Below are 25,895 nucleotides of genomic sequence, written 5' to 3' on the forward strand. Positions count from 1 at the left end.
TATTTTTTCATCAGTAAAGGAGGTAAGGGGGAAGGGAGAGGTAAGTGGAGGGATGGCAGAGAGGGGTGAAACAGAAACCCCCAGTGGGGCGGCCCAAGGGAAAGTGTCACTGGTCTCCCGGGGAGAAGCTCTCCCTCAGGGCCTCCTAGATGCGCACAGCCCCCGAATGGGCCTGCTGGATGGCAGCCTAAACAATCAGCCTCCACCCCGCACTCTGGCAGGAAGACCTCCCCCTTCCTTTTGCACGTTGTGCAGAACACAGCATGCAGCCACCACATGTGAGATGATGTGCTCCCCAAGGTCTAGGCAGGTAAGGAGACATCTAAAATTCGCCTTCAAGCAGCTGAAGGCACCATTGACCACCATGTGGGCTCTGCTCAGCCTGACATTAAATGCTTGTCATGAAGGGTTGAGGTGACTGGTATATGGCTTCATGAGCCAGGGCTGCAGGGGATGCATCCCCCACCAGCTCAACTGGCATATCCACGCCCCCAACCCTGATGCTGCAATCAGGAAAAAAAGTTCTAGCTTGTAGATTGTGGAACACGCTCGAGTTCCTGAAGACACATGCATTGTGTACTTTCCCTGACCACCCAACATATATGTCCGTGAACTGGCTCCAGTGGTCAGTCACGGCCTGCAGGACCACCGAAAAGTATCCCCTGTGGATTGTAGCTTCATGCCCAGTGGTCTGAGGCACGGATAGGGATGTGGGTCCTGTTGATAGCACCCCCTGCAGCTGGGGAAGCCCAGGGTGCCAAATCCCTTGATGACGGTGTCCACATCTGCCAGGTGGATGACTCTGCACAGCAGGATGCTGTTGATGGCTCATACCACCCTCAGAAGGAGACAAAGAAACCAAGAATCATAGGGATGCCAGGGTGCCTCCGAATTTCCCCCACTCTCCCTTCCTAGTTTCACTCCCCATCAGCAACCCCCTCCAATGACTGCAACCCCTGGCAGGGCTTTGTGAGGGAGGGACAGAACAAACCCTCCCAGGGATGGGGCTTGCACCACCCCCACTCTCTCTCCCCCTTTCCCTAGGGAAGCCCATTCCATGCTTGCACCCCCCTCCTGGGACAACAGACTGAGAATGCCATACCTGCATGATCAGGGCCCCAATGGTCGATCTCCCCATGCTGAAGTGGTTCCCCAAGGATCGGCAGCTGTCCGGTGTGAGAGCTTCCAGAGGGCAATGGGCTTCTGAAGGGGAATGGAGGGCCTCATGTGCATGTCCCATTGTCTCAGGGCAGAGGAAAGCCACTCTCAGAGCTTGAGGAAGGTGTCCTTTATTCTGAAGCCACTGTTAGTGTCTCTACTGCTCCAGAACGATGTGGTCTGCATTGGTGTCCAAACAGCAGACGGGGAGGGGCACGGCGTCCAGGCCATGGCAGGCAGCCTCTAGCTGCTGGAGCTGCTCCCCCACATACCCACGGAGGGTCTGCCACAAGGGCTGGGGGTTGGGTTCATGCAGAGCCTGGGAGGCAGCCTGCAGAAAGTGCTGCAACAGGTGAAGACTGCCCGGAGGCAGCTCTGGCTCTACAGCAGAGAGTGCTATGGTGTCTTGAATCAGGGCAACGAGAGCAAGAAGAGAAAATGCTTTGCTGTCCCTCAGAGAAATAGGCAAGCAAGCCGGGAAACCTGAGAAACTGCTGTCCAGGGGGGTCCCTTTAAGCACGAGCCTCATATAGCCTCAAGCAGCAGCCACACAAAGCAGCTACTGACCTGATGCCCTGCCTGAACTGGTTCCGGGTGGCCTTAAATACGATTCAGCGTCCAGTGTGGATGCACTATTCTGAAATAGCTAAGTGCTATTTCAAATTGCATTTTGTGAGTAGATGTGCTATTTTGAAATAAGCTATTCCGGAAAAATCTCTTCCAGAATAGCTTATTCTGAAATAACGCTGCTGTGTAGACGTAGCCCTATTGACTTCAACAGCAGTAACTGTTTTCAGCAAATTAAGCTATTTTATATGGCAGTTCCCTTTGCTAAAATGTAACTTTTCCAACATCAATATAACATTTATCTAGCAAAATATTTTTCCCTTTCTCTCACACGTGTTGAAAATCTTTAAACAGTGCTTTCATAGACAGAGATATATTAACAAAATATAAAACCAAACAGGGTTGACTTGTGCCTCGGCAGGGTGCTGAGAGGCAGTGGGGCATGTGAGGGCACCCCATTTAGCAATTAAAATTTTAGCAGCTGCACAGGGGGGCAGCGCACCTCCTGCATGCTACCACAAGTCACTTATGCATCCAAAGCCTATGCTGAAAGAACATTATTAAGATTGCAAAGTAAAGCACTCTAAAGTTAGGCAATGAAAAATTGCTTTTTGAACTTAATTCAGCCCTCTTGTGCATTTGTATTAGTATGCAGTCTTTAACTGGATGATCTCTAGACTGACCAGAGAAAAACAATTCTGTTTTGTGACAACTTTGAGATTACAAAATTTGAGTTTGTTCAGCACCGGAATGGAAATTAAAAAAAAAAAGTAATGTTATTGAAAAACAGTATGCAGATGAAAATGGTCCAGTTTTTTATTTGGGTGTCTCTTTCTCTGACCCTCATCACAGAGTTCACCCTGGATCTCAGAAATCTTACCATAGAGAACTCCAGTGAAATAAATACATGTCTGCAGAACATTTTGGCCACTTAAAGTGCTTTTTTTTTTCGAAAATGTTCCATTGAAATGTTACAACCAGATCTAATATCCTACTATTTTTTTCTATATGTCCATATCATTCGATGCACAGAATTGACTATGCTAATTCAAATATTTTGTTTTCTCTTTGTTTAATGTTTGGTCCCATGCATTATTTATGGAATAGTATCCAAATCCTTCTCTGAAGATAGAATTATTAAATTCCATATACACTATTTTATGGCAATCATCACAATAGTCCCTAGGTACTATTGGGGGAGAGATAGCTCAGTGGTTTGAACGTTGGCCTGCTAAACCCAGAGTTGCGAAAGAGGAGGGTTTTCCAAAATCTGACCCAGTGTAGATGGGCCAAGTTTCAGAAAAGCCTCTTCTGACAAAACTATTGGAAAAAGGTACGCAATTTGCAGAGTGCAATTTGAATACTTTTTTTCTGGTAAAACATTGAAGTCTAGATCTAGCCTGTCTTCTCATCCCAAACCCACCCCCTTTTCCAGCAAGCCCTTCTCTATCCTAATCTAGTTCCAAGCCCCACAGTCACTTTGCCCAGCCACTCCCAATTCCATCCTAACTGCTCTAGACCCTTACTCTTTTGGCCCAACTAGTCAAATCCCCCCCTTCTAGCTCCTCATCTGATCTTTCAAACCTCACTTCAGCCTATTGTGTCCACCTCATCCACATTCCTCATCTCCCAGTCCCAGTCTCTATCCCTGGGCTTCTTGTCCAATCTCAGTATTATTGTTCCTCCCTTGTCCCAGTCTCTCTGCCCAGGGTGTTTCCATTCTCTTCCATTACACCCTTTTTCAATTCCTACCTCACCTCTTTCTCTCTAATCCACCAGTTTTCAAGTTCAGTCTCCCGCTCCAGCTTTTTATCCCCACCTTCTGCCTCCCCATCATCCTCCATTCCTAGTCAGGTCTCCTTGGCCGGAAGGTCACAGTCTCTACTCCCAGTTCCAATTCCTGGTCTATTCCTAATGTCCCTCTTTTCCTTTTTACTCTCAAGTCTCCATCTTTCACCTCACCCCCAGGTTTCTTGTCACAATATACACCCACCCAGTCCATCCTTTCCTCTCAAGGCTATGGAATCAGGCATCTTTCTTCTCCTATGCTGTCTGAGTGCAACAGGGGATAAGTTGAAGCATAGAAGAGAGTCTCTCTACAATCTCTATTTACCGGTAGGTGCCCAGATCTGGCATAGCCTACAGCAAACCAGAACAGCAATTGCAGTAAAAATGCTTGTTCAGGCCTGGGTAGGAGCATGCACAGTGTGGACAGAATCTTTGTGGAATCTGGCTGCTAAAATCTAAGGCTCTCTCTATACCATGGACTTTACAGATGCACAGATGCACCACTGCATCTGTGCTGCTGCAAGGTCTCCTGTGTAGCCACTCAATGCTGGCATGAGAGAGTTCTCCCACTGGCATAATTATACTACCCCCAAAGAGTGGTTGTAGGTATGTCAGCAGGAGACATTCCCACCAACATAGTGCTTTCCCCGCTGATGTTTTTGTCAGTGAAACTTTTGGTGGTCGGGATTGTGGGTTTTTTCACTCCCCATGGAAGTTTTGCCAACAAAAGTAGAGGTCCACATAGCCTAAGTTTCTACTGAGAATGTGTGAAGTGCAATTTTTCAAAAATTAATAATTAGGCCAAATTTTCGGGTGGATTTTAATGGGAAGGCAAACGGCAAATGCCTAACAGAAAAGCCATTTTGTGTGCCAAATTAAGTCCCTTTTGCAAAGAATGGGGGGCACAAAAGATTTTTCTAAGAAAAGGTCATCAAACAACCAAACAATGCATTCTATAGATGCATTGCTGGAGAACACTGAATTGTTCTGGTTGAAATTTTTCAAAAACGTTCAGTCTGAGCCAGACGCCTGTCATGGAAAATTTCAGCTCAAATGGTTAAAGTTTAGAAAAGGTATAATCAACTGAACACAGGGTCTTATAATGGAAAGTGTTAGGCAAACTTAAGGATAGGGTGCATAGTTGATATTTGTATTTTTGTTGACAAACAGAAGCAAATTTATTGAGAAAGATGCTATGCCATTTGTGTAAATGTATCAGAATATGGCTTTACACGACAGAGTTTATGCATAGAATTTCAACTTTCATGCTATTGCTAAGAAAGCTTTTCCAACTAGACAATAATAAGTAAACTGCAAACTGATGTCTTTCATCACAAGACACAAAAATGTAGATGAGTCAACCTGTTAGCTGATTATACTAAGGAAGGACAATATAGTTACATTAAGATGAATTACTATTAATTAGGACTGTAGCCACTGAAAAATTTACATTGCAATTTAACTCAAAATTGCTACATGCAAACTCATTTTCAATATTATTTTGTAGTGTTAATATTCATCTATACGTGTATGCAAAACTGAGCTATCTTATATATACAGTTTCTGATGGTAAATATTATCCAATAAAACCATATAAATCTAGTTTTCACAGTTCAGAGTTTTAAAAATAAACACAGTAAATAACCAATTTTAGCTATTTTGAAATTTATCAGAGATTATGGCCCCATCTTAATTGTTGAGATGTTAAATAATTAATCAACAGATAGATGGATTTGAAAAATTGTATTTGTCATCATATACCTTTCTCTGTTAAGTGAAAGAGCATTCTGAGAGTTGAAAATAACTATAAGAAAAAGTGTACTAAAATGGTTTGGAAACTATTTTTAATTATTTAGACATTTTAGATATTTTTAACCAATAGAACCCAAAACACGTGTCTTGGAAACCGGCATAAACTAAATACAGTATTTCAGAAAAAAATAAACATTGGACCCTCTACATATAAGCAAGTCCCTTTGTCTATCGTTAGTAAAGCAATACATACTATTACAAAATGTTGTACATTTATGTATTTAAAATTGTAGAAAAACTATATGATAGTGTATCATTTGAAAAACAGTCTATGACTTCATGCTTAACTGCTACCACAATTTATAACCATATAAGGGAGAAGAGTTAGTTTTCCTTTGATAGTTAATGATTTTTCAGTGTTCAAGTTGTTATTCTATTAAGTTTTTTTATAAAAATTCCTAGATGTAAAAAAAAAAGAAGAAAGAAACAGCTTCCTTGTCAAAATAAAGAGTATGGTTGTATACTTGCAACTGAATATATGATACCAGTGCATGAAATAATATTAAAAACTATAGATGGGGACTGAAAATAGGATGAAAAGAGAAGTGGACAGAGCGATTGCTAATAAAGGAAAAGAGAAACAGGACGTCAAAAGTTTTAAATAAATTGAATACATTGGCACTAAAGTTGGCTCATATTTAAAATTTTCAACTTAAAGAAGAGGCTTCAAAAATATCACAATACTGAAAATAAATCACACTTTTAGGAAAAAATAACTCAAAACACGTTCAGAATCCTGGGAAGTTAGAGTTGGAAGAACATACTAGTGGAAGAAAAATACACAAGACTTTCTGAAGGATGAATGATATGGACTGAATAAAACTTTTATAAAAATGGACACTGCTTCTGATTAATAAAGAAATTGACACAAACATAGAGCAGATAACTAGAGAATCTTGCAAATTGGGTTGGTTATACTTTGGCACACTTGACATCTAACTGGTTTGCAACGTTCAGGTATTGCAAGAATGAACTGACCCTAATTTCACAATGGGAAGCTGCTAGCTGGTTCGTTGAAGATGGATCTTGGCCACACGGGGAGGACTGCACAAGAAAATCAGTACATCTGGACTAGAGCTGCCCAAATGGCTTAATAATGAATGCTCCACAATGTCTGTCAAGTAAAGAGAGAGAATATACAGATCAGAAAAAATGGAGAGAAAAACTAAGTTGAAATGAGAGCAGACTACAAACAGAGAAAAAGAATAGGTGGTAAAGAGAGTGCAGAAGGAAACAACATATGGAGAGATTGAAAATAATTTCCCTGAACCAACACATATCAATATGAAATTCATCAAAATTACTCAATGGAGTTCAAATAATATTTTTGTTCTACAGATTGAGACAAGCAGATTGGATGGGGAGAAAGAACTCAGAAGTTCTGCTCCCATTGTTGTGAAAGACTAATTGTGTAACCTTAAGCAAGACATTTATCTTCACAGTTTTCTCGCCTACAAAACAAGTATAATACTAACATCAAAAGTATGTTGCGAGGCTTGAATTAAGTACTTAGAAGTTTCTAGTAAAATGTGTTTTAAAAGTGCCAAGTATTGTATTAATGGCTATTGCTTTTTTCACAATGCCTATCCATGACTTTACCTTCAAAAATCCCACAATGAAATTGTAGCTCTAATTATATTATTATTAACTATAAATAACACATTTTGGTTCATTGTGGGGGTGTTAATTACGAGCTCTGGAAGTATGAATTCAAATGGATTCAAAGAACAAACATGCCTGAAAGGTCAAGGTATGAGGAAAACTAATGGTTATAGGCACCAAACAATATAAGCATTTACATGATCATAAATGTATTTAGTATACATGATTCCTCTTGAGTAGAGTGTTTCGACATCTTTATTGTACTAGCACTGGATTTTGTTTTTCCATAATAATAATATATTGCTACTGCTATACTCTTATTATTGGAGCATGGCATTATTATCCATAGAGATTCTATAGAACATTTTGACTCATTTAATATTTTTACTTCATTTGATTTTACATTGTCTTCCATGTATAATGCCACTCCCCCACAAGCACAACCTGTTCTATCCTTCCAATATATTTTGTACCCTGGTATGACTGTGTCCCATTGATTGTCCTCATTCCACCAAGTTTCCGTGATGCTTATTATATCAATATCCTCCTTTAAAACTAGGCACTCTAGTTCACCTATTTTACTATTTAGACTTCTATTTAGCACTTTAATAATTTGTCACTATTTATCTGTCTCCCATTTCTTGATGTGTTAGACCCTTTTTCATTTGATTGTGTCTCATCTTATTTGACCCATACTTCCATCCTCTCCTCTTGACTAGAACATACAGCATCTCTATTAACAGAACCTCCCCTATTAGATGTCTCGGTCCAATCCATGTGCTTCTCCGTACCAGTTGGTTTTCCCCGAGGTCTTAGTTTAAAAACTGCTCTACAACCTTTTTAATGTTAAGTGCCAGCAGTCTGGTTCCATTTTGGTTTAGGTGGAGCCCATCCTTCCTGTACAGGCTCCCCCTATCCCAAAAGTTTCCGCAGTTCCTAATAAATCTACACCCCTCCTCTCTACACCATCATCTCATCCACGTATTGAGACTCTGAAGCTCTGCCTGCCTATCTGGTCCTGCACCTGGAACAGGAAGCATTTCAGAGAACGCTACCATAGACACCCTGGATTTCAATCTCTTTCCTAGTAGCCTAAATTTGGCCTCCAGAATCTCTCTCCTACCCTTCCCTATGTCATTGATACCTACATGTACCACGACCACCAGCTCCTCCTCAGGTCTATCTAGATGTCTTGAGAGATCTGCAACCTTCGCACCAGGAAGGCAAGTCACCATACGGCTCTCCCAGTCATCATAAACCCAGTTATCTATGATTCTAATGATTGAATCCTCCATTACTAATACCTGCCTTTTACTAAGACTAGAGTTCCCTCCCCCCGAGATGTATCCTCAGTGCGAGAGGATACCACAACATTCTCTGGAAGGAAGGTCCCAACTATGGGATCATTTCCTTCTGCTCCAGTTGACTGTTCTCCTTCCCTGAGCTTATCATCCTCCTTAACAGCACAGCGGCTGTCTGACCGGAGGTGGGACAGTTCTGCAGCATCCCAGAAAGCCTCATCTACATACCTCTCAGCCTCCCTTAGCTCCTCCAAGTCAAACACCCAGGCCTCCAAAGCCCGTACGCAGTCTCTGAGGGCCAAGAGCTCTTGTGCCAAATGCACAGATACGCAATCTGCCCACAGGGCAGGTAATCATACATGCTACACTGAGTGCAATAAACAGGAACACCTCCACTCTGCTGCTGGGCTTCTGCCTGCATTCTCTCCTACAGCTACTTAAGTTATTGATAGGGTTTTTATTTAAATCAGAAAGTTTTGTTTTTAGTTTAATTTAAAAGTTTTAAAGAATGGCAAGTGTACCTCCCAGTCTTCCAACTCCCCTTCGAAACTCCCTGTTAGCTGCCCCTGTTCACAAAGCTCCCTGGGTCACTTACTCACGGGCTTTATAAAGCCTTGGCCTTCCTGATAGCCCCACCTCCTGACTAAGGCACAACCAATGAATAGAAGGTTCTAGATTTCAAATCCTTGTTAAGAAGCTCACAGCTTCCAAGTGTCGGCCGCAGCACATGGTCCTTCAAACAAACAGTCTTGTGCTAGTTAGGTCCTTTTAGTAGGCCGTCATCCAGGTATGGGAAGATGGTCATTCCCATTCTGCAAAGATGTGCTGCCACCAATGCTAGGACTTTGGAGAAGACTCGTGGGTCCATAGAGAGCCCGAATGGGAATAGCAAGTGGTAATGGATAGCAAACCAAAGGTAACTGCTGTGTGCAGGGTGTATAGAAATACGAAAGTATGCATCCTGTAGGTCTAGGGTAGAAAGCCAGTCTTCCTTCTCCATGACAAGGATTATAGTGGTTAGAGTCACCATCTTGAAATGCTGCATGTGAATGAACCAGTTGAGGTTGCGCAAGCTGAGTATGGGCCTCCATCCATCTGTTTTCTTGGTTGTAAGAAAATAATGGGACTAGAACCCTTTGCTCCTGTGCTTTTGGCGTACACATTCTATTACTTCCAATTGCAGGTGGTTCAGTTTCTGCATGAGAGCAACTTTGTGAGAGAGTTCCCGGAAGAGGGATGGTGAGAGAGGTGGGTAGGTGGGGTATTACATGAAAGGGGATATAGTAACCAGTTCATACAATCTCTAGCACTCATCTGTCCATGGTGATGTTGTTGCATGCTTGATAAAAGAAGGCTAGCCTGTTCCCAAATGGTGTGGAGAAGCTTAGATGTTGCCGTGGAGAAATCAGGGCTGTCTGACCTTTGACCAACCCTTCAAAAGGTTTGACATGAAGTTGAAGGTTGAGCAGCTGGTTGTCTGCTACTATTCTAATGCTTTCAATGCTTATTATCATAAAGCCTCTGCAGCTGTGTGAATGGAGTTGGTTTGTATCTCTGGCTGAAAAATCTGCATTGTTTTCTTTTTGTCACAGATACATGGGTACCAAGAATTTTAAGAGTGGACAGAGAGTCCTTCAGAGTATAGAGGGATGCATCATTGGATTTGGCAAAAAGCTCTGACCCTTCAAAAGGGCAAGTCTTTCATTGCAGCCTAGACATCACTGGGAAACCCGGACAGTTGTAGCCAAGAAGCCCATTACATGGCAACTGAAGCGGAAATGGAACAAGCTGCTGTGTCGGCATGAGAGATGAGCGCCTCGTCACTGACATTAGCCTTAAATCAATCTGATTTATTGTCTGGCAAGTGTTCAATAAAAAATATCTTTTGGTTAAAGTCATTGTGGGTGTATTTCGCCAGAAACACTGCATAATTAGCAATGTTTAACTGAAGAGTAGGGGTATGTCTACACTGCCACCCTAGTTCAAACTAGGGTGGCTAATGTAGACATTCGAGGTTGCAAATGAAGCCCGGGATTTAAATATCCCGGGCTTCATTTGCATCTTGCCGGGCGCCGCCATTTTTAAATCCCCGTTAGTGCGGACTCCGTGCCTGCAGCTACACGTGGCACGTACCATTAGTGCCAAAAAGAGGTAGTGCTGGCACTGAGGTTACTAGCAGATCTGCATTGGTCATGACAGCCTGTGATACTGGAATACTTGGTGCGGGCATCGATACTAAAGGGAGTTGAGTCACTGAACACTGTGCCAGTAGTGCCAAATGTTTGCTCTGTACTGACAGTATGGTAGGTGGCAGCATGGAGGTGCTCAGTGCCAATGTTGCATGCAGTTTTGTCGCTGCCAGTGCCAAAGGGACTTTGGCTGGTGCTAATGTAGTAGTCTTGGAATTAGGTTGGGCCAGTGCCTTAGAGCTGGTTTGTGCCTTGTCTTTTGTATCTCAGGCCTTCTCGATGCCGGACTTGCCTGGGGTCTCACAGTCCAGTACCTTGGGTGCTGCCAGTGCTGGGGCTGATTTCTTTGTGAGAGTGTTTCTTCATGGGGGAATCAGCATGAGAAGATGAATGGGAGCATTTTTTGGAGGACTGTACTAATACAGAGTCCTTTGAGCTCAACTGTGAGAATGCTGTACTCTCTGACACCGCCAAAGAAGAAGGTTGTCTTGGCGCTGTGGTATGCTCTTGGTCCAATGCTGGGCGAACAGACTTTTCCAGGAGCATCATCTTTAGTTGAAGCTCCCTAGCCTTCCTGGTTCTTGTAGAGAGGGCACTGATTAGTAGAATGTGACTCACCTAAGCAATGAATGCACTGAGAGTGTCTGTCTGAAATAGGCAAACAACCTAAAAGCCACACACCTTTTAAAACCTGGAGAACCAGGCATGTCTGTTAAATGGGTCACTGTTAAAGGGGGAAACAAGAAAAATTCAACTTTTTTAAACAATAAAAAACTACTAACTTTGCTATGAACTAAGAACAAGTAACTATCTAATTTCACTAACTGACTACAAATCTATGAGGGTGACTGCTGGGTTCTGACTGACACCAATGGCAGTACAAAAGGAACTGAAGTTGATTGGCTGTGCATGTGGAGTAGCTGCTCAAAACAGCCACATGCTGGCTGCCCAACCTGTGCAGCCTGCCGAGGGCACAGCTACAGGTTGACACTCTGTAATCCGCACTTCCCAAGTTTGGCAACACCCCTGGTCCGGCATTTTCAGGGTGACTCAGGAGCATTGTCAGACTAGGACAGGTGAAACACAGAGTACCTGGGTGCAGTGCAGCTGCTGGGAAGAGTGCCTGGTTGCACCGGGATCCTGGATGGAGCTCTAAACATTTAGCTGCTAGGGAGAGCCTCTGGCATCAGAGGAGTTGCCGGGCAAAGCTTCAGGCACACGGCTGCTGAAGAGAGCCCCAGTGGCTGCTGGGCTGAGCATGGAGTCCCCTCTCTCAGGTGGCAGCAAAGCCGCTGTGTGTGTGTGTGTGTGTGTGTGTGTGTGTGTGTGTGTGTGTGTGTGTGTGTGTGTGTGTGAGAGAGAGAGAGAGAGAGAGAGAGAGAGAGAGAGAGAGAGAGAGAGAAAGTGGAGCCACCCCTCCCATGGGGAGAGCAGGGATACAAGGAGGAAAAGTGGAGACCGCAGTACATTGACCTCCCTGGTCCAGGATCAGTCAGGTCCAAAGGGACCTCCCAGGGAAGTTCAACCTGTAATATAATTCACCAACTAGAAGTGCAGTGATGCTCAAACACCTATGGTAGAGCACCCACAGGGACACTCCTCAAAAGACAATTATGGCATGCTCACTCCCAGCAAGCTTTTAAAAAGTGGGGACACATGACCCCTCCCTCCCCCTGCTTTTTAAATGGCCTTTGCTCCTCCCACACCAGTGCATATTCCTGCAAGGTTAAAAAAAATCAAAGCCATTTAAAAACAAAAGTAGGTGGCAACCTCAATGTTATGAACAACATGAATTCGAACTGTGGATAGAAGCCCAGAAGCTGATCCACGGATAAACTAAACTAATTGTGACTGGACTACATTCAGTTCTGGGCTCCTAATTAGCAGAAAGATATTGAGAAAATGGAGACAGAGTTAAGAGACTAGCTATAAAATATTGAGGGGATGAAAATAATTACTTATAAGGATATATTAGGAGAGTTACCTTTGTTATAACTCTTGACTCAATTCTAACAGATAAAAAAATCCAAATGCTTAGAAGTATTCTATGGAAATTGCTAAGAAGTGTAACAGTGCCTTGGTTCAATCCTATACAAAGCTAAAAATATAACTGCAGTGCATTAAAAAAAAACCCACTGTCTTAGAACAATCCCTGGCAGTAAAAAAATCAACACCCTTTAAAAAAAAACAGAAAAAATGCCTTCCATTGATAGCAAAAATGACATAACTTGCAAGATGAAAAGTTCCTGGAAAGAACTTACTAGTCATAATAAAGAGTGTCTACATCAGTGTTAAAAATGACCCCCCCCCCTCGCCCCAAACAACATATGGTTAAAGACACTAGCACTTGTTATTCTTATTATGCACATATGTCTCCATCTGGGACACCTATCTCATTTAGAATAAAGCCTAACAGCTGAAGCTTTATTCTAGATACTAACCTTTACAGAGAATAATTTTTATTAAAGCAGATGAATGTAATGGAATGGACTGTTTTTATGGATAGGAAAAAGTAAAATATGCTTCATTTCTGCACTATAAGATCACAGGAGTAATTTTTAAAGCTTCTGTACACATGTAAAATGGAAAGTAAACTGGTTACTATGATCACCATGATACTTCATGGTAAGGAGCATTACATGATTGTTCAGGATTTAGAAAGTTTCACACTTCAATTTACTTCACCTATACCAATAAAATTGATGAACATGCTTAATATGTATAAAATATAAAAGCAGGGCTGTCAAGCGATTAAAAAAATTAATCATGATTAATCGTGTGATTAATCGCATGCACCTTCCCTTTGAAACTCTGCGGTGGTGTTTCAATGGGGCAGCACTGCATGGAGCCCGGGATCAGCTAGAGTCCTCAGCTGACCCCAGGCTCCATGCAGTGCTGTTCCTTCGAAGCACTGCGGCGGCGTTTCCAAAGGGCAGGGCAGCATTAACACCTGCAATTAATGTATTAAAAAAATAATGAATTAATCCTGTCCTGCGTTAACGGAGGTTAATTGACAGCCCTAAAAAAAAGTGCTATGAAGATGAGCTACAGAAAGGAAAAGGGAGAAGTTTCCTGACTCTATGAATAATTCCTATGGGTAGTACTCTTCAAAGATTCATACTCAACTTTTGACTTTTTATTTTAGCCCCCTAATTTTAATTCAAAACTTCATTTTGCATTAAATGAAGTGCCCATCTGCTCAATCATGTAGTTCAGGGCAAAGGGTCCCCACACAAGACATTGCTGCACATCAATCATCTGGAGCTCAGAGCAGTGAGAAACGTCTGTGTACACTTCGCTCCCAAAATTTCCAACTGCACAGTCAGGTTCCTGATGGACAATATCTCCACAAAATTTCACATAGACAAGGCGGCAGACATTCTCGTTCCCTATGCACAGAAATCATCCACTTGTGGAACTGGTGCATCTGCAATCAGATTCCACTCATGGCACCATACTTTACTCGGAATCAGCCATACCACTGTGGACAATTTGAGACGCAATTTCTCCATGGATCATGAGTGGGAACTGAATCCGAAGGTCATATCTGCAATCTTCTCCTGAAGGGGTTGGCTGCCTTAGATCTCTTTGCTTCCTACCTTGTAAATCAAGTTAAGTTCCAATCCTTCCCTGTGTATTTGGCTTGTGGAATTGGCCTGAAACAACATGATAACTTGGAGATCCATTGATGAGTATTCAGGCAGATTAAAGTGTTCTTCAACAGGTTTTTGTGTATCCCTTTTCGGATATCTGGTTTGTGTCCATTAATTCTTTCCTGTAGAGACTGTCCAGTTTGGCCAACAAGGTAGCGGGGCATTGTTGGCATTTGATAGCGTAGATCACATTAGTGGATATGCAGTTAAATAAGCCTCTGATTTGGTGGTTGGGTCCAGTGATGAACTTGCTAGTGTAGATGTATGGGCAGAGTTGGCACCAGGGCTGATTGCAGAGGTGGGTTCTTGGATGATTATGATTATGATAGAGGTGTGTTGCGTTGTTACTGGAAAGGATTTATTTGAGGTTGGGGGTTGTCTGAAGGCGAGGATTGGCCTTTCCCCCAAGGCCTCTGAGACTGAAGGGTCATTTTCCAGGATAGGTTGTAGATTGTTGATAAATTGTGGACTACAGGTGATGACAAGTGGAATTCTGTTGTTTTCTCTTTTGGGCCTGTCTTGAAGTAGTTCATGCCTGGGTGCTCTTTTGGCTCTGTCAATCTGTTTTTTCACTTCTCCGGGTGCGTATTTCAGTTTTAAGAATGCTGCATATAGATTCTGTAGGGCTACATCTACACTGGCACCCTTTTCCGGAAATGCTTAAAACGGAACAGTTTTCCGTTATAAGTATTTCTGGAAAAAGCGCATCTACATTGGCAGGATGCTTTTCCAGAAAAAAGCCCCGATTGTCGTTTTCGCGATCGGGGCTTTTTTGCGGAAAAGACTACTGTGCTGTCTACACTGGCCCTTTTCCGGAATAGTTTTTCCGGAAAAGGACTTTTGCCCGAACGGGAGCAGCATAGTTTTTCCGGAAAAACACTGACAATTTTACAGTAGATCGTCATTGCTTTTCCAGAAAAGCAAGCGGCCAGTGAAGACAGCTGGCAAGCTATTCCAGAAAAGCGGCTGCTTTTCCGGAATAAGTGGCCCAGTGTAGACACAGCCTAGGTGTTTGTCTTTGTCTGTGGCACTGGAGCAAATCTGGTTGTATCTTAGGGCTTGGCTATATAGAATAGATTGAGAAATGCATCTGGGATTGAAGCTAGAGGCTTGAAGGTAAGTGTAGCGGTCAGTAGGTTTCCGGTATAGGGTGATGGAAATTTGTCTATCATTTAATTGTACCGTAGTGTCAAGGAAGTGGATCTCTTGTGTGGACTGATCCAGGCTGAAGCGGTGGAAGTTGTTGAAATCCTTGTGAAATTCTTCAAGGGTCTCTTTCTCGTGGATCCATATGATGAAGATGTCATCCATGTCTCATAAGTAGAGTAAGGCTGCTAGAGGGCAAGACCTGGGGAAATGTTCAAAGTCAGCCATAAAGACGATGGCATATTGTGGTGGCATGCGGGTGCCCATGGCTGTGCCACTGACTTGAAGATACAAATTGTTTCCAAATTGGAAGTAGTTGTGGGTGAGGACAAAGTCACAGAGCTCTGTAACCAGGTGTGTAGTGCTGTCATGGGGGATGGTGTTCCTGATCGCCTGTAATCTGTCTTCATGTGGAATGTTGGTGTAAAGAGCTCCTACATTCATGTTGGCCAGGATGGTGTTTTCAGGAAGATTACTGATGTTTTGTAGTTTCCTCAGGAAGTCGATGGTGCCTCAAAGATAGTTAGGAGTGCTGGTAGCATAGGGTATGAGGAGAGAGTCAAAATAGCCAGATAATCCTGTTGTAAGTGTGCCAATGTTTGAGATAATGGGTCATCCGGGATTTCCATGTTTGTGTATCTCGGAGTCTCAGTATTTGCTCACCCAGTCACAAAAAGATTCCTTAAAGGTCTCCAGAACGTATACCTGCCTCATAGAGCTCTACTGAGCTCATGGGACTCAAATCTCATCCTAGACTGCTTGACCAAACCTCTCTTTGAATCAATGGACACTGTTTGACTTCCCTTCTTTTTTATGAAGGTCTGTTTTCTACTAGCTATCATCTCACTAACGAAAGTTGGTGAGCTTGGGGCCCATATGGTAGAACCCCCCATACGGTCTTCACAAAGGACAGAGTTACATTGAGACCATATCCTTCCTTTCTACAAAAAATTTGTATTGCATTTCATGTGAACGAACACATTGTATTATCTACCTTCCTCCCAAAGCCACATGTATCCCTTAGAGAAACGATGTTGCACACTCTGGACATTCAACAAGCACTGGCCTTTTTAGAGAGAACACGAACCTTTCATAAATCTCAATGACTTTTTATTTCTATTGCTGAATGCTCCAGTGGTACATCAATTTCAAACCAGCACATCTTGAAATGGATATTGACCTGCATAATCAAATATCACACTCTTGCCAATAGGCCTCTAAACAGCCACCACGGGCATATTCCACTTGTGCTACAGCCGCCTCTATGGCCTTCTTGAACACAGTCCCCCTCAAAGACATTTACCAAGCGACCATATGGTCATCGGAACATACCTTCGCCAAACATTATGTGATCCTACCACAACTGGCATGTGACGCAGCAGTGCCTATGGCAGTCTTATCCATCACCGCCAACAGTGACTCTGATTCCCACCATCCAAGTTGAACACTGTTCTTTAGTCACCATCAGTGGAGCACCCATTGGGACATCACTCGAAGAAGAAAATGGAGTTACTCACCTTGTGGAGTAACAACTGTACTTTTAGATATGTGTCCCTGTGGGTGCTCCAAGACCCTCCCTCCCTTCCTCTCCTCTACTTGGAGTCTTAGTCACTAGGACATAGACAAGATACTGAAAGGGACTCGGGCCACATGTACCAGGCACCGAGGCACGAACATCATGAGATGTCTCCTGCTCACGTACGGCCCAACTGGGGAAACTGCTTTGCAGGGATCTGATCTGCGGCTCCGGACAACCCATCACCAACAGTGGAGCACTGCTGGAGACACACATCTCCAAGAACAGTCAGTACTGCAAGAAGCGAATAACTGTTTTTTCCTTTTACTTCAGTTTTAAATCTGCTATATTTCAATTTAATTGGACTGCTCCTGTTTTTGTTCTCTATACCATTCATTATTGGGAGAGCTGTTATTTACCCCCTAAATTAAGTTGCCCAGCATACTCTGAATTTATGAAGGATTTTTCTTTGTGACTTTTTCTTTGAGACGCTCTCATAATTAATTTGTTTGTAGGAGTCCTTTGATATTTGGAACAGGGAAACATCCTCAAGATAAAGCAATGCCTTTTTGTTCTATGTAGAAATTAGTTAGTTGGTGTACCTGAGTTATTGGAGGTGCAGTTTAAGACACTTAAAGAAGTATAACTTTTCGAAGGTGCTCAATATCCACTTTCTAAAGACCAAGATCCTTTAAAGTGTCTTAAATTAGGTACCCCAAAATTAAGACATCTAAAATAATTAATCACTTTTGATAATATTAGGCAGTATTCCAAGTAAGTACATTTATATAGCAATTTAATATTTTCAATATTGTTTTTAAACCATACTTTATGCATCTTAGTGCTACGTTTACATTTTGAGTACCACAGCCCATTCAGCAGAGGTTTCCAGTAACTGGCTGGACTGACACCAACATCTTTTTTCTCAGTAGTTTCAGTTAATTTAGAACCCAGAATGTGAGAATTTCAAATTATTCCTTGCTCCTTGGATTTGCCAGTACTGAATTCCACTTGCTACATTGTGCAGTTCATTTACCTTACTTCATTAGGTTCCTCTAAAATTCCTCCTTGCAGTCTTCTCTGGTTTGAACTAAATCAAATTATTTTGGTTTTGACACCTTATTATTCACTCTTTTCCCCAATGTCATCATAAACCATGTCATGTAAAAAGTAACCATTTAATTTCACTCTGTTTTCCATATCCTAGCCAGTTTTGTATTCTAGTCCTCTTGTGTGGGACTTTGCCAAAGGCTCTTCAAAAATCCAAATAAATGTTTACTGACTTGACTTTATTATAAGTCAGATAAGCCCCATACCAAAAACACTGAGAGGCTGTGGACCCAAATGTTCTTGACCGATTAAATCTGCAGCAAATGTCAAGAATGGAGAGGGGAACTTAAAAGAGGCAATGTAGGAGAGCAGAAGACTGCTTCTCTTGATACGAGGGAAGTCTTGATGCAAAGACTAAGGGAGCTAGCTGGTTAGACAAACATACCGGTGGAATGGATGATGAGATTCTGGGAGACAGGCCAGAATACTATCTGAAGATAATCATTAAATGTAAAGGTGAGATCCCACTAAGGGTGCTTTAGGTAACTGTTATTGTGAAATTACAGTTTTTCTGGATTTCTTTTGGACCTTAGCAACCCAAAAGAAGGACTGAAGTTTGATTTGGCTGGAAGGCTAAAATACCACTTCACTGGACTTCACAAAAAAGCAAATCTACAGGCTGAACCTCTGTAGTCTGGCACCCACAGGGACTGACAGGTGCTGAATCGTAGAATTTGCCAGACCAGAGGAGGTCAATAATGTAATGAGTGGGTCTCTTTTTATTTTGCTGAGGAGAATAAACAGAACAATGCTTGCAATGCTGCATAATAATGTATGACTATGCTGATACACGCTATATAAGCATATGCCTGGCTAAGGCTTATCATCTATCTTCATAACAAAGTGTTAGTGTTGTTACACAATTTTACTGTATTGGCACAAGGAACTAAGTAGATAAAGCATTAATAACAGGCTTACGTTTAGTAGCACTACCAACCCTTTCACTGCTTGCTGGGCTCGACATTTAGGAGTAATTTAGAGCTAAATAAAGAACACTACGAGTCAGGACTGGCATCTGTAAACAAACTTTACAGGACCACAGGAAACTTGGCCACACCCAGGATAAGTGGACATCCAGCTAACTAAAATCATTCTGGACCACGGATGTTGCCGGACCAGAGAGTGCCAAACTAGAGAGGTTCCATCTGTAGTAAAAACCTGCAGTTGCCACAAGTGGATACTGCAATGGAAAAATCAATCAGAGCCTTTATCCTCTACTGCAGGGGTTGGCAACCTATGGCTCGCAAGCCAAATATGGCTCTCTAGAGAGCTAGATATGACTCTTCTGGAGCCCCAATTAGGTCCCCCTTGCTCCTGCCATAGCATGGCGCCCATGCTGATGTTACAACCTTACAGTCCCTGTGACGGGGGATCCAACCCCCGCACTGACAGTGGCCCGGAGCCAGCGGGCCGTGGCATGGGTGGAGCAGCCAGCGCGAGGCAAGAGAACGCACCCGGGGACGCCGCGCATGTGCACCCTGCCCCGGGATCAAGCCAGCGGACGTTAGGACCCACGGACGCGGGGCCAAGCGGGACGCAGGGCAGGGGTGAGGGGACGCCGGGAGGAGCAGATAAGGGCGAAAGGGAGGAGGAAATAAGGGGGGAGATACAGAGCAGGGTCTGGTGTTGCTCTCAACCCTCCCCCCGCAGACCGAGGAAGTGGCGACCACACCAGGGACATGGAGCCAGGAGACCCGAGCACTGGGAGCCGCCCTGATTTACGGGGCAGTGGACCACGGAGGCCAGGGTGGACTGCGGTCTAAGGAGGAGGACAACCGGATGGACGCCGGACCTCCAAAGGGTCTCCCCAGGAATGCGGACGCAAGCCGCCAGAAGGACTGAGGGCCTGTGCTGCAAGAGCAGCCAAAAGGTGGACAGAGGCCGAGGGGGAGGGTGCACAGGGAAAAAGGGGCTGCAGGCCTGCAGGACCCTCACCCCGGGGCGGGGGAACGCTCCCAGTCCCCAGCTACAGTTCCCCACAAGACTGGAGCATCAGCGCTGGCTTCCAGGGGAAAGGGATGGGGGGGAGAAAGCACCGAGGCTCTGCACTGGATCCGTTGTGCTGGGAACAAGTGGAGCAAAAAATGACTCAGTGTGCTGCTCTATTCCTTCCCTCCACATGCAGGAAACAAGCAGCCAAAATGGCTCCATGCGCATCACACCGCCCTTTGTTGTCCCTCTGGGAAACACTTCTCTGGAGGCTTCCCGGGAGCAGCCGGCGTATTACACAGTGCCTGCCATGCAGCACACAAACAAGTAAGTGCCCCCCCCGCCTCATGGCCAGACCCCCACTCAATCACTCACCCCCCATGCCAGACAGCCCCTGCCCACTGGCCAAAATCCCCCTCCCCCAGGCCAAAATCCTTCCTACTCCCAACCCCCTGGCCAGACACCCCCTGCCTTCTGCCCCCAGGCCAGACACCCTCTCCCCACTGGCCAGACACCCCCTGCCTTCTGCCCCCTGGCCAGACACCCCTGCCCCTCCCCTCCCCCTCTAGCCAGACTCTGCCTGGCCAGAAACCCCCCTGCCCCAAACCTGCTGGCCAAAATCCTCCCTAACCCCAGCCCCCTGGCCAGACACCTCCCTGCCCTCTATCCCCTGGCCAGAATCCCCCCTTCCCTTCCCCTCTGGCCAGAATCCCCGCTATTCCCTAGGCCAAACCCACTCTCCCCCCGCCCTGGCTAGGCAGCCAGTTTCCTACTCCCTTGCCAGGTAGCCTGCCCCCAGCCTGCTCCTACCTCTGCTTCAGGTCAGGCAGCCTGCCCTCTGGCCAGACCTTATACCTCAACGCCCTCCTACATTGTACCTCCTCCTGCCCAGATCGTGCACTCCCATCCCTATCCCATTCTCTAGCAGCCCTGTCTGGCACACACAAACCCTCATTTTTGGCCTCACCCCAGAGCCTAGTGGGGGCACAAAATCCAGTAACCCTGAAAACCTTAGAAGAGCAAATCTGGCCTGAGGCCTTGAACCTCAGCCCTTCCTGTTCCTCCCCCCACTATGGAGCTGGAACACCAGAGTAGTGATGTGTTTAAGGTGGGGGTTACATCAGTGAGGGCTGGAGGATTTTGGAGGGGTTTTTTTGCTTCTCACTTGTGTGGTCCCCAACTAATTTTTCTGTGAGTTAGTGGCCACTGACTCAAAAAAGGTTCCCCACTCCTGCCATAAAACAAGGCAATGTTGAAAACGTCTGTGTTGGACACAATATTTTACTTTATTTAAAAATTAAGCTTGGTCAACAAGCCCTGAATTGGGGCCCAGCCCCCATCTGGCTGCAGTGTCATAATACTCCTGCACCCTCCACACACCCCAAAACTGAGCCCATCATAGACCTGAAACCTCTGAGCTCCTATGACCTGACACCCCCAGTCTCCTGCACCCACACATCCCCAGTCTCCTGCCAGAACACTCCTGCACCTCCACACACCCCAACCTTGTGCCCTGAGTCCATCATACACCCAATGTCCTGCCCTGAGCCTCTCATACACGCCAGCCTACTCTCCTACACCCCTACATCACCAGCTCCCTGCCATAAGATTGACAGAAGGCAGTGTGATTGCATGGATGAAGTAGGATTTGACCAGTTATGATGAAATGGGTGAAAAGATGCAGCAGCAAAAGTCCCATTAAATAAAGTCTGTGAATATATTTCATTTATGCTATTATTAATCATTATGTCTATTATCAATAATATTACGTTGTATATTTTCAGTAATGCAAATGGCATTCTTATACTGGCTCTTTGTTGACCACTTGTTCTGAATTTCTATGTAGCTTGGCTCTTTAGTTTGAAAAGGTTGCCGATCCCTGCTCTACTCTGTTAGCATCATGAAAACATGCTAATATACTGGAGGAATGATTTTGTCATACAGAAGCTGTGCTTTTCTGTCCCTCCCTCAGCATGTTCAGCTATATATTATAAAATTATATTTATAATTGTTGTTTCAGTCAACTTTCTATTACAGAAGTTAGGGATTTGAACGACTAGTCAACTAGTTGACTATCTGATAAGAAAATGCTTATCAGATAGTTGACATACTAGCCGACTAGTTACTTTCCCCCCGTTTGCTGCCTCTATCAGAAAGAGGCAGCAAGGGAGGGAGGGAAGAAGAGGGGGCGCCTCAAAGTGGCAGTGCTGTGTGGAGCCCGGGGCCAGACCCTGGGGTCAACACAGCGCTGCCGCTTTGAAATGCCGCGTGCAGCCTGGGGCCAGCAGGGGAACCCCAGCTGGCCCAGCCTGCATGTGACATTTCAAAGCTGCAGTGCTACACAGAGCCTGAAGTCTGCTGCTTTGAAACGCCATGTGCAGCCCGGGGCCAGCTGGGAGTCCCCCACTGACCCCGGGCTCCATGTGGCGCTGTTGCTTTGAAACATCGCAGGGAGCACGGGGCCAGTGGGAGACTGCTTGAGTCTCCCGTTGGCCTCATGCTCCCCACAGCACTTTTGCCTTTGAAGTATAGCGAAAGGCAGAGGCGACCTTATCGACTAATCAATTAGCCATTTAATTTAATTTTAACATCCCTAACAGAAGTAAAACTCACTATTCTCAGTACCATCCTGAAAGTCTTTTTAAAAGATAAATATTGCCATTTGCTAGCTTCTTGCCTCTGGAATAGCAGCCGATCTTCATATGAGATGGCATTCATATTTTATCAGCATACATACAAGATGGCATACGTATTTTTTTATTAGCAGCTCTTAATTATTAAGCTTCTTTAGAAATCCTCCATTCAGTCCTGGTGATTTGTTATTCTTTAACTTATCAATTCTTTCCAGCTCTTCCTCATTTGACACCTTATTTTTTGACTATGACTCATATTGATTACCTGAATTGAACAATTTCAAGGTAGGTGCTTCCCCAACAGCCTCTGTGATGAAGACTAACACGATGAATACTTTAACTCCTTTGCAACATTCTTGTCCTCCTTACTTACACCTGGCAGTACATAAGACAAAAGAAAAGAGACTACAGAGCTTACTTTAACTGGCTCAGGCTGCATCACAGGTGTTGGCATGGCTATCGCACTCTGTGCATAAACTTGATGATATGCTGCTTGAACTCCATGATCAGAATATGGCTGTCATAAAAACAAACATTTTTTATAAAACGATGTTAAAGGTACAAAAGCATGTTCTATAGTTACATGTTTTTATAAGCTCTCTTATGATTTAAAATACTAAAAATTGTGGAAGAAGTTAACCTGACATTAATCTGTGATTTTATTTTTTAATGCCCCCCCCCCATTGCCCCACAGATTTTATAGATTTTATAAGTCACTTAATAGCACACTTTTTTATCAGTGTCACCAGCATCTTTCTTCCTGACATGGAAGAACATTAATGAGATTAATTTCTGTACTCTGAATCCAATTCACTCATAACTGTAAAGGAATACTTTACAAAATTATTATATTAATACTTAAACTCTGTAACCTATATTTCTGGCTTGTTTTAAAAACATTTACTCAGAAAAAACGAATTCTGCATTTTTTTCAAGCGTTATAGTTCTGCATTTCGCATCCCCGAATATCAGTAGAATATGTACCTGTGGATTGAAGGCAAGATGCAGCCATATTTTCCTAAGCATATTCTGTTGTGGGTTTTTTTGGTAGTTCATCAAACTCCTAAAATTTGGTAACCCTCTGACAACAAGCAATAGAGTGTGCAAAATAAATAAGAAATTAGCCAGTAAAGGAGGCAGTTTTGTACGAAATGTCAATATATATTTGTTTTAAAGAAAAAAGAGGCTTTGGCACATATTATTTGTGATTTGCTATTATTTTTAGTAAAAAAAAAAATACTTGACTTAGGGCTCCATTTGTAGTTATTCTAGTTTCTTTGGTGATAAAGAATTGTTTTAAGGAAAGAATACTGCACCAATATGTTACAATAACTCTATGAGGGTATGTCTACACTACCCTCCTATTTCGAAGTAGGAGGGTAATGTAGGCATACCGCACTTGCAAATGAAGCCCGGGATTTGAATTTCCCGGGCTTCATTTGCATCTTGCCGGGCGCCGCCATTTTTAAATGTCCGCTAGTATGGACTCCGTGCCACACGGCTACACGTGAAACGAGGAGTAACGGTAGTTCGGAATAGGAAGCCTAGTCCGAACTACCTAGTCCGTGTCGCATGTAGCCGCGCGGCATGGAGTCCGCACTAGCGGACATTTAAAAATGGCGGCGCACGGCAAGATGCAAATGAAGCCCGGGAAATTCAACCCTCTCTGGAGCTAGTGACTGTAAAGCAGAATCCATGAGGATAAGCTTGAGCCTAGAGTCTCTCTCGTGCTGAGGCCTCAGTTTAAAACTCTTGCAGATGTTGCAGCTTTTAGTACAGTGGGTCTCTCCAAGACACTTCAAGCAAGAGTCATGAGGATCCCTCCAAGGCATAGGTTTCAAGCACAATGCACATAGTTTGAATCCCTGCAGCCCTGGCATCCCCTCCCCAGTTGGGTGGAGGCCAGAGGGGAGAAGTCCTCCCTATGTAAAACTATTTACAAGAACTAAAGAACTACTAATTAACTATTAACGAACTAATACAATACTGAAGAGATAAGGAGAACTATATACAGGCTAAAGGTAAGGCCTATCAGTCTTAACAGCACTCCAGCTACCATCACGGGCAGTAAGAAGGAACTGAGGGGGTGAAGGGCCAGCAGAGGAATATATATGCCAGTATACTGGCACCCTTCAGGAGGCTCCCTGGCTGGCCAACGAATACTGCTAAGGGTAAAAGCTCCGGAATCCATGCACTCGGCACACGAACACCTAATTGGAAAGAAGAGCTAACTAAATCGTTACGAGAACACAGTAAAATTATCTATAGTAGAGGGTGACTGCTGAGCTGCGACCAAAACCAACGGCGGTTCAGAAGGAACTGAGGAGGCGGCCGGCTGCACGTGCACAGTAGCCACTCTAGCTTGCAAGCGCCAGCAGTCCGCACATGCAGCCGTCCACAGGGCACTGATATCACAAATCTCCCCAATCGACAGCGCAGCAGCACTGATGTACCTGAAGGTGGAGCACTCACGGGGACACTCCTTGAAGAAGAACCTGACTATTCTAATCCCCAGAACACTTGTCAAACACCATGTTTCCTCACAGTAAAGTATTACAGCCATGGGCGGTCGGTGCAGCTGGGGTTGGGGGAGGCACACTCCCGGCCCCATTTACAGCCCCGCCCACTCTGCGGAGGCCCTGCCCATCCCACACGAGGGGAAAGGCACGTATGCACGCCCCAGCATCTCTAGAGCAGCGAGCGGGGAGGAGGGGGGGGCCTGAGCCAACCCGAGCCTCCCCACCCCCAGCAGCAGCATGGAGGGAGGTGGCCATAGCACGAGCCTATCTGCTCCCGGGAGCAGCAAGGAAGGAGGCAGCCACATGGCTCAGGCCTCCCTACTCTCAGAAGCAGCAGGAAGGGAGGTGGCGGCATGGCCCGAACCGCCCCAAACATAGGAAGGGCGAGCGATCTGGGGCAGCAACACTCTGCCCCCTGAACGCCTACAGTAGGTGTTCTGGAGGTGAAGTATGGGAGTGGCCAGGCTGGTGGTTTCAGAAGACAGAGCTGTCCCTTGCCTAAGCCACCAGACACCCATCATTACAGATAATTTACATTCTTAAAGGCATTCAGATTAGGGATGTAAGCTACTAGTTGAGTAGTCGATTCACTACTTGACTACTCACTTCCCCCCTGTTGCTGCTTCTGTATCAGAGGCAGCAAGGGGGGAGCAGAAGCCAGTGCTGAGGGGGAGCCAGCTTACAAGCTGGTTCCCCCGCAGCACCATCTCGGGGGGGCGGGGGGAGGTAGGCAGAGGCACAACGGGACCAGTGCGAGTCCCCGGCTGCAGCTCTGCCTTTTAAATATAGTAAGAGCCAGGCCGCTCTTACTATATTTAAAAGGCAGGGGTGCAGCAGTAACAGAGCCAGCATAATCCATAACTGTTTAGTCACAGCTCATGCTGCATCTGAGAACTAACCCGACTGCGCTGCCCCCCTATCGACTAATTGAGTAGTCAATAGAATTTCAATCAATGAAATTCCATCAACTAC

At 44.5% G+C, this 25,895-nt stretch overlaps 1 protein-coding gene across 3 annotated transcripts in view; it reads right to left on the reverse strand.

Moving 5' to 3' along the window:
* BOLL (boule RNA binding protein) overlaps nt 1–25,895 on the reverse strand; it is a 117,979-nt gene that overhangs the window by 18,298 nt on the left and 73,786 nt on the right. The window contains exons 11-12 of one of the 3 annotated variants that reach the window (XR_012905401.2): nt 22,823–22,921; nt 6,304–6,439 (exon numbers count right to left, since the gene is read on the reverse strand). Coding sequence is in view for 2 of the 3 variants with exons in the window: in XM_075934263.2 (XP_075790378.1) it covers nt 6,416–6,439; nt 22,823–22,921 (123 nt within the window). In the remaining variant the exon portion in view is untranslated. Of the gene's footprint in view, nt 1–5,373; nt 6,440–22,822; nt 22,922–25,895 lie in introns of those variants that run through there. The other 2 variants (XM_075934263.2, XM_075934266.2) reach the window with 2 other exon arrangements.

This window comes from Pelodiscus sinensis, chromosome 7, assembly GCF_052426305.1.
Source record: "Pelodiscus sinensis isolate ZL-2025 chromosome 7, ASM5242630v1, whole genome shotgun sequence".
In the NCBI taxonomy this organism is placed as follows: Eukaryota; Metazoa; Chordata; order Testudines; family Trionychidae; genus Pelodiscus; species Pelodiscus sinensis.